The sequence below is a fragment of the Salarias fasciatus genome, chromosome 5, assembly GCF_902148845.1.
Source record: "Salarias fasciatus chromosome 5, fSalaFa1.1, whole genome shotgun sequence".
NCBI classification, from domain to species: Eukaryota; Metazoa; Chordata; class Actinopteri; order Blenniiformes; family Blenniidae; genus Salarias; species Salarias fasciatus.
This window is the reverse complement of record NC_043749.1, coordinates 14865834-14875457: the sequence shown is the minus strand read 5'-3', so window position 1 is coordinate 14875457 and position 9624 is coordinate 14865834. Positions and strand designations below refer to the sequence as shown.

The following is a 9624-nucleotide window of genomic DNA, read 5'->3' as shown; positions in this document are numbered from 1 at the left end:
GTACCAGAATAACTGTTGAATTTTGTTTTGATTTTTCAAATCTGATCAACGTTGAAATCAAAACATCATTTCAACGTCATGTTTTTAACAATGACTCGAGGTTGGTTTTAGTTTATATTTTGCAAATCCAGGGAACGTTGACTAACTTCTGCTTTTCACCATACTTTGACACACTAGTGCTAAGTATGTGAACAGTGTAACACCAGTAAATGGACTTCATAGCACCAGTTACACTGAGCTGTATAGCAACAAAAGTGTAGAAAATCATGAATCACATTCACCCCCAGCAGAGGTACCCAATCTGTCCACTGGGACAGTTTCAGGTTCAGATTCATGCTAACAGACATTCCAGCATTATACCAGAGGACTGGGGAAACACAGGATCCGAACCCTCGAACTACTGCAAACTGAGGAAACCGCCCTGCCTGTAAGCTGCTATCTGACTTAAAACAATTGACTCAGAACAATTTTTATTGGGAACATGACCACCAGTTTGCAGAAAACCACTTGTCCCGAAATATGGTGCAGCACACACAAAACAAAGTGGTGATCTGTAAAATATTTGTTTTGTATTCCTCCCAAGTTTACAATATTATCAGATGATGAAATAAATTTGATTGCTTGTGTGTCTCTTTTCTCAGACATAATTCTATCTTTACTTGACAATGAGAACAGAGACAAAGAAATACAAGGTGGGGGTTGGCATTCACATAAACAGAAATTCATCTGGGCTTTTTTCACTGAAATAAATCAAAAGACAAAGATATTTTTCTGGAAAATGTGCCTGACATCTGTTTGAGAGATAAGTACAAACTCATTTTGTCACAAGGGTAATGACAGTTCTCAATACGCCAGTCAATTTGGCACTTTTATCACAACTCAACAAACATTTAATTTAGAGTTGATGCTTCGACACTTTTTCAATGGTAAATTGATCAACATTGTTTGGATGTTGAAATAACGTTATTTTTCCAATGATATATTTCATAAAATTTTAAAAGTCACGATTGTAAAAATAATGATGACATATCTAAAAAAATGTTGTTATTTCAAGGTTGAATCTACAGTGAGTTAATGGCACAACTTCAACCATTTGGTGTAAATGTTGTTCTGATGTTGTAATAATGTTTTTCATTAACTGGCATTATTTCAACTCAGTTTCAAAGTTTAAGGCCGGTTGAATCATGTTTGATTTAATTATGACACATTTAATGTAAAAATTATTTGATATTATGCATTTTTATTTAAATATTATTACGAACAACTCACCATTCCATTCAATTCAGCTTTATTTATATAGTGCCAAAGTCATTTCTTGGCACTTTTATAAAACCCCAACAGTTCCACACAAGCAAGCAAAAGTGACCGTAGATAGGAAAATTCCCTTTTAAAAGGAAGAAACCTTCCTTTTAAAAACTGGGGGTGGAGATGAGAGGAGAGAGATACAGAGATAACACACAAGAAGAGAGACACAGGTTCATCCATCAGTCCTGTCTCCAATTTTATCCTGTGCAAAGTCATGGGTGCTGGAGCTAATCCCAGCTGGGCAGTGACTCTGGACAGGCCACCAGTTCATCACAGGGCTTCATCAGAGTTATGAAAACCACTCGCAAAAAGTCAGCAGATTTTTATTCTCCTTGGGAGTGATCCCCATACAAAGCTCAAATAATCATTCAACAAATACAAATTCCTTCCAAGTGTGGCACCATCACATCTAAAGGGAAAGTAATCAGAATTCCAGTGAGAATATTCACTGCAGAGAGATTTATTATATAATCTAAAATAAGGCAATTATTTTAGTGTCACTATAAACTGGTGACCCAAATGTTTAATGGCAAGGGTGTCACACTTATTTCAGTCCAGGGGCCACATATAGCACTGTTTGGCCTTACCTATGCCAGACCAGTAACATGAGAGATAGCATGACAACCTTCAAATAAAGACACCTCAAAAACCTCTCCATGGTTTGAGCATAGAAAAGAGTAATGTATTCAGTGAACAATTATACAGTATTTAATGTACTTTAAGCATAACTCAGTATCTTTTTATGCACAACCTACCATCCTCTTTGCCGATTGTTGACTATTCATGTCAAGAGCCTTTTACTTCTTAGGTTTCATGATTTCTGCAGCCTTTAGCCCCCCAACTTTTCACAAAGACAACTAATGACTGAAGCAAAAAAAAAAAAAAAAACTTTATTTGATGTCTATTATGTTGTTGTACTACGCATTTCAACATGTTTCTGTTATTATTTCTTTTTGGAGACTGTTGAGGTTTTTTGGTTTGTTTTTTGTGCCATTGATTGTCAAAGACAGTTCAGTTTTCAGATTAAGCAACCTCTATGAAGGCAATCACAATTTGTGTCTTTTTTTTTTAATAAAAAGATCTCTTTTATATAATAGCACTGACTGTTTTGTTCAAACAATTTAGGCATGCACTGGATATATTAGGTACTTTGAATAGGTTTTTAGTGTTGTTTATCTTGAGACAGAATCAAGATGATGATGCTCTTTTTGGACAAGAAAACATGCTCATCCTACAGTAGCAGTTACCTTTATCTGTAAGAAAAAAAAAGGGGCAGAAATCATCTCCTTGGTTGTGTAGACTTGGAACTGTTTAGAAGCCAGAGTCATTCTTTTGGCATCGATATTTCTTGGGACCTCGTTTTTCCAGAGTGTAATACCGCTCGCTCCCACTGGGGGGCGGTGAGGCCACTGTCCGCGTGTTGCAGCCACTGACTGTACAGTACAATGCTGTCAATGAGTCTGTGGATTGGCAATCCACAATCGTGCAATCGTGACCGTTCTTTCGCTCTTTTTTCTCACACTTATCTCCTCACATAGACCACAAGTGAGGCGCGGCGTCGCTACCAGCAGGGAGGCGCTCTCCCGACAATCCCCCGCAGCCAGAGGACAGTCGCCCCCGGGTCGGGTCGGGGGGCGGTCGTCCGGAGTTTTTCTTCTTCTTCTTCTTCTTCCTCACTGAATAAACACACCGTGTTCCCGCACGACGCTCCGCCGGTAAGCCCGCAGCGGCGGTTCATGAGCCTCCTCCTCACGCAAACCAGAGAATCATGGCAACCGACGAGAACGAAATGATGCACCGGGGGGGAAATAACGGAGATGTGGAGGTAAGACAGCCGCTCGAGAGAAGGAAGAAAAAAAATAACAGCTCAGTGTTCAGAAATGTTAATCCGCCCCTCTAATGTCCTTCAGGCTCAGCCAGCCGTCGACAGGCTGAAAGAGATCTAACCGCCGCACGAGTGACCTATCTGATTTTATTCACATTCATTCACATCATTTCCAGATTCATTTAAATCAAGGAAGCAGAATAAGCGGCGTTTACGGTATTTTAAATACAATAGAGCCAGTTCGAAGGTCGGTTTTGTTTTAACTGAACGGGAAGCGTGAAGGCTAATTATGAGAATATTTTAGTAGTTTAGTAGAAAGCAGCTACAGCGTGCTGCGGGTTTCGGCTTTCCCTGAATGACACCTGATCCGGGATGACAGAGGAGACCGGGCGGCTGCTGTGTGATCACTGCGGATCAGGTGGGACACAGAGGTGGGATCTGACCACGGCTTTCTCCCAACAATACGCTTTTCAGGCTTTCAGAACCGGAATTAAGCAGCTCTGTGGAAACACAACTTTCCATTGGTGGGTTTTCTGTATTAACCTCATTCTTAGAAGTAAACCACTCAGTCCTGTTGAAGATGCCAGAAGGAAAATGACGAGAAAATAAAGGGTTACCACTGTTGTTAAAGAAAATTACCTGCTGTCCAACTTCCGCATAGGAATAGAAAGGAGCAACTGTATTTTCTTTCAGTGGTAAAGGAATATTCAGGAATATTTAAAAAGATTATTGCTCCAATGATGACAACCATGCAAGTGAGATTAAAAAACAGTAATAATACACATTTTGCACCTAGAAAAAAATTGAAGTTACAGAACAAAAATACACTAATATTGTCACAGATGCCTTTCCGTATGCAATATGAAAAACTGTCATCTAAAATTGTGTGGCAAACCGGTTTGATGTCAGACTCAGTAGACTATCTTTACTAAGGGATCATTTGGCTACATTTTTTTACATCCAGAATCTGAAATGTCTATAATTCACTCTTGAAGGAATAATACTTTATGTCTCATTTCAAACCATGTGAAATGTTGTGTTTTTCATAAGGAAAGTAAAGTTTCAGACATAATAAATGATAATTACAAACAATTGATGGTACATCTGCTTTTGCTGGACTTCTGATGAAATCTGGAATAACTGCAGTAAAATTTGAGGTCACTCTTGAGTTTGTTCACTTGGTGTGGCATGTTCTTCCTGGTACCGCTTGGGCAAGCAAACATAGAAAGCCTGAATAGCAACAGCTCAAAGGTTGAGTGTGGCCGGTGTGGTTGATAGTGTGCTGTCATACCACAGATCTCGGTCTACCTTCTGCAGCCTGGCACGTTTTCACAGCTGCACACAGAAAAATGCAGAGCTTAACCTCAGCATGTGCCGCTGCCAACCTGGGCACAAGGTGGCCATTGTTGGACAGATGAACTGCGCCGGGCTGAACAGATTTCCGCAGTGACCCTGCTTTCCTGTGAGATCATATTTTTAAATCAATCATTAATCACAGACTCCTTTCACTTGTAGGACAAACAAAAATGTTATTATGCATATCTATAATGAAGGTACAAATGCATTAACTGATCTCTTGACAGTTTGACCAGGTGGACAGTTTATTTAGGACACTTTTTATTATTTTTGGAGGATATAAAATTACCGTAACTCCTTAAAGATATGACTATAATAATAACAGTGAACACATGGGATTGATGTTTAAACAAATATGTTGCAATGTTATTATAGCCACAGTCCTGGGACCAGTGAAACTGTATAAACACACATTTGCTTTAAATATTCCACATGCAGACTTAAATTCCAGCCCAGGGGCCAAACCGCTCCACCCAGAGATGTAATGTAAAACGGATCTCCTTAAATAAACACACAGGTCAGTTTATTTATTCATTCATTCAGGTCAGTTTAAAACATATTAAATACTACGTTGGTAGAAACATAACTGTGTTGCACAACTACAGTTCCCTCACAAATCACATTGATGGTAAGCAGACAAAAAAAGCATTTTTAAAAGTATTAAATCTGTATTTTGTATTTCTAACAAGGTGGGAGTTGTACTCAGAGTGATACACATGATCTGGAGCCACTGCATGCTTATACTGGTGTGATATAAATATGACCGTGTTTCTAAGAGTCCTGACCCACCGTATTTCTGAGGTCATTTTTCAGTTTAACCTGGTCACTGACAAATTATTTTGCTCGCTTGGCAATTTTATGAACACTGAAATGTTTCTAAATAAGGATTCTGTCTGTTCTACAGAAACACTTTCACTTCCTATAATACTCACAACAGAAACCACACCAAGAACTGAAAAACTGGAATGGATTTTCTGTTCTTTCACAAACACACTTTTAGCTGAAGCCTTCAAACTTTACAGTCAATTTTCCAGCTACAGACTGTTTCCTGCCTGTCATCCAGCTCCTGTACGCGGTGCTGACTGAAAATGTAGACGAACAGACAGAGAGAGACATTCACACCTATTGAGTCACCAATTAACCTTTAACAGACATGTCTGTGGACAGTGGATTGAAGCCAGGGCCCCCGAGGCTCCAGGAGGCTCCAGGAGGTCATGTGTGAGGTCAAGGCTCTGAAGGTAGCATCGAATGGAGTTATTTGTGTTAAAGGGATACTTCAACATTTTGGCAAATTGGCCCATTCAGCGCAATCGCTTAGTCATTTCGAACAGCATACTTACTGTTTTTTTGTGATGGCGAGCTGTTGTTTATTCTGTGGCGAGTCGAGGAGGGCTTCGCGGCGGACACAATGGAAGTGGGCGGTATTTTTGCTTCCCCTTGTCAAACTCATCAAATACACAATCCAACAACCCCAAATCACTTTGGTGGACACGTTGTAATCCGCACATTCACTACGCTGTGGAACACCAACAAATAATATTGTAGCGTTACAACATTGAAGCAAATACTGGGAACTGCTTTTTCTTTTGAAATCACTACGCCCAGACGCCATGTTTAGTAAGTAGTTCCGTCTTAGCAATCTTCACATAAACAACTCAATCTCGTAATTTTGCATTAATATTTCACAACGTAGTGAATGTGCGGATTATAACGTGTCCACCAAAGTGTTTTTAAAGTGGATTTTAATTTCTGTGGCACCATGTTTGAATATGGATGGATGGATGGATGGATGGATGGATGGATCAAAATACTAACAAGGACTACATACAAAATGTTAATTACGCTACGAAAGTTACTTAAATGATCTAAACAATAGCTATATATGTGCATTTTTGGTTATTGTGTCTTTATTATTATTTTAGCCATTAAAATACACTCACACACACACACACACACACACACACACACACACACACACACACACACACACACACACACCTTCAATCACATCAGTGTTTATCAGCTCATGATCAGGTCTTACTTCTCAGTTTTTCGTTAGTTATATTTATATTCCTGGAGTTTCGCCTGTCCTTGTGACAGGGGGGAGGCATTTCAACATCTGGGGATCTTTCTTTCTTGTGGAAATGTCAGAGAATCACAATAGTTCCCTGGATGTTGAATTCTGTGCAAGTGTTTCATGTGGAAGTGAAAATGTGCTTTCCTCAGTCAGACACTGTTCGGTGTATTATCCAGCGTGACGTCAGCAGAGAACTCTTCACTTCCCTTTCGCAGATGCACTCAGGACAGTTTCTGTTTCTGTTGTGTGGACGAAAGTTAGCCTGGCCCGCCAGACTGTCTCTCCATGCTCAGGGATACACGGAGATGTCTCTGTGTGTAACATATGAGGTCAGTCTGGCATGCCAGGCTAGATGAAAGTAGAATCACTCAATGAAATGTTTTCACTACAACACCATGCCACCAGGTGAATAGTTCACTGAGGTTAAAAACATGTTGTCCATAAAGTGGCTTCTTGAAAATACAGTTTTCAGAATTCGCACAATCTTCTTTGTCTGTGCAGGTCCCGCCCCGTGGGGGCAGTCGGAGGAGAGAGAAGGAGCCCCTCAACATGAACCACTATGCCAACAAGAAGAGCATGGCCGAGAGCATGCTGGACGTGGCTCTGCTCATGGCCAACGCCTCCCAGCTGAAGGCCGTGCTGGCACAGGGGTCCAGCTTCAGCTTCTACGTGCCCCTCGTCACTCTCATCAGCCTGTCGCTCATCCTGCAGATCCTGGTGGGAGTTCTGCTCATCTTTATAGGTGAGGGGGGTGACAGATTCCTTAACTGTATATGTGATGGAGTCTGGACAAACAGAAACACAACCACTTGCTTTTCTGGTTGTGTCCTGTAATCATTGACATTCATATTTTTATAAACTCAAGCTGGCACGATTTCTGTATTGCTTTGAAATCCTATTATGATTCAGTAATGTGGAAGATAAAAGGTTTGCAGTATTCGGTTTTGTCTTTTCCCGCTCTCCCCCTCCATCCTATCTATCTGAGGCTAACAAGGAACGCTAATAGCTCTGCCCGGAGAGCCACAGCAGGAAGCAACGCCACCGAGTCAGCTGCTTCCAGTTTTGAAGTGGTCCCTCAAGTCTGAGAAAATATTCTCTCTCGAGGGATTTGACAGTGGGTTTTTTTTTTCAAAACAAAAAGCTTATGCTGTGGTTGAATACTGATGGTTCATTCTCACGCTGATGAGCCGTGAAACGTCCTTGGGGAAAAGCTTTTCACCTGAGGGAGCCGCTGTCACATGTTAATAGCAGACATATCCTCTGTTAATGATTGCTTCACAGCTGAAGTGGCAGGAAGTCTCTGTGCCGCCCTCTCGTGGCTCAGATTGGTCATTTTATGCAGATTTTACTCAGTAATGTCTCGTCTTGCTTCTCTTTCACAGTGAAGTGGAATCTAAACGATGAGAAGATGCACTACAAGCTGAACCTCATGGAAAACTTCGCCACGGCGTTCGTCTTCATCATTGTGGTCGTGAACGTCTTCATCACGGCGTTTGGAGTTCAGCTGTCCAACCAGTGAACCCATTATTATCCTCCGCAGAGGAAGGGGACGTTTATATCCAGATGCCAAGCAGGAGCATTTTCTTTTCTGTAATTTAGCTTCCCGGGCTCGAGGAGGGCCGAGCGTACTCTGAGGATCAAGTTTTACGGTCGTGTGTGTTTGCGTGTGTTAGAGAATATCCAAAGATGACTAACGATGAACAACTTTAGAGCGGTCACTTCTTATTTCTTGTGAACATTACCTCAGGTTCCCGAATGCAAAGAAATGCTTTCCTGGTTAATTTTCTTTTAAAACGAACCTCAGGGGCGCCGACTCATCACAACGGTTTCTTGACAGATTCTGATTTTTTTCAATGTGCCTCATCTAGACAGAAGAATACGTTATAACCCATAAACATTTATGACAAGGCCTTCAGGACTTCCCGTTCCCTTAATGCTGCATGACGTGTTACAATGCCTACTGTAAAGCTGTAAGATAAAAGTCACCTACTGTTTACAGTGTTTCAAACCTCTACCGATTAATGAAGTGAACCTTATTACTTTATATTTGAGTGCTATGCAAAGTCTGCTGTGTAATATTTAAAGTCACTAACATGTTAGTTAATGTCTGTCAGTGTTTATGGATTAAGTTATATATATATAAATGTCTTTTTTTTAAATCACTTTTTTAAAGGACCAAAGTTTTCTTAGCTCTTATCATATAGCCTTGTTTGACACACTGTGACAAGTATTTTAAGCAATCTTTATAAATAAAACAAAAAGAACTTGTTGGGTTTCTTTTATTTATTTATTTATTTTTCACACTTAATGCACAAAGACAAAGTCCCAGTTTTGCAAACAATGGCACCACTTGATGGAAGGCATTTTTTTAACATTATACACAGTAAGAAACTCAATTTCTGTACATTAAATGACAGCAAACAAAAGAAAAATGTCTTGATTCAGAATCCACTCACAGGATTATTGCATCAAAGCAAAGCTGCAAAACGTTTGGATCTCCATCCAGAGGATCACATCAGGAAAAATAGAGCCACATTAAAAAAAAATCATTTGAGGAAACAGAGCAAAGCTTTGAATATTAGTGGCAGGAAATTAAAAGTGGGGAAGAAGGTCTCTGGGATTTACATGGCTCTTGAAGTTTTAAAAGTTAAAAGTGCTGAAAATACAAAATGTGAGGAATCCTCACAGGGCTGTCACTTTAAGATATAATGTTAGTGGCTGTTGAGGCAGGATAAAGCAAAACTCTGCTTGTGCCGATTACATTTTGTAGAAAGTTTTTTTGTGATTTAATGAAACAAGTAACAGTTATACACTCCAACAAGTTATTTTGAACAATTCACTGGGGGAAAAACAGTGAAAATGTATTCCCATGAGCTCCAGACGCTCTCTGGTGTCCCACGTGAAGACCAAACCCCACTTTCTGATTTTAATAAATTCTAATTATTTTTTGTAAGTGCTTCAGAGTAGCTTTCAGATTTTATCTGAAATTCTTATATAAACTAAATCACTACTGGGATTGACATAAAACACAAACGAGATAAAGAGCGTGTCTGAACTGCAG

The 9624-nt window shown here is 40.0% G+C and overlaps 1 protein-coding gene across 1 annotated transcript; it reads left to right on the top strand.

The window, feature by feature from the left end:
* Positions 1 to 2916: 2916 nt before the first annotated feature.
* Positions 2917 to 8822, top strand: LOC115388374 (ninjurin-1-like). Its single transcript, XM_030091486.1, has 3 exons — positions 2917 to 3130; positions 7065 to 7305; positions 7946 to 8822. The coding sequence occupies exons 1-3, from the start codon at positions 3074 to 3076 to the stop codon at positions 8080 to 8082; spliced, it is 435 nt and encodes a 144-aa protein (XP_029947346.1). The 5' UTR covers positions 2917 to 3073; the 3' UTR covers positions 8083 to 8822.
* Positions 8823 to 9624: the final 802 nt, after the last annotated feature.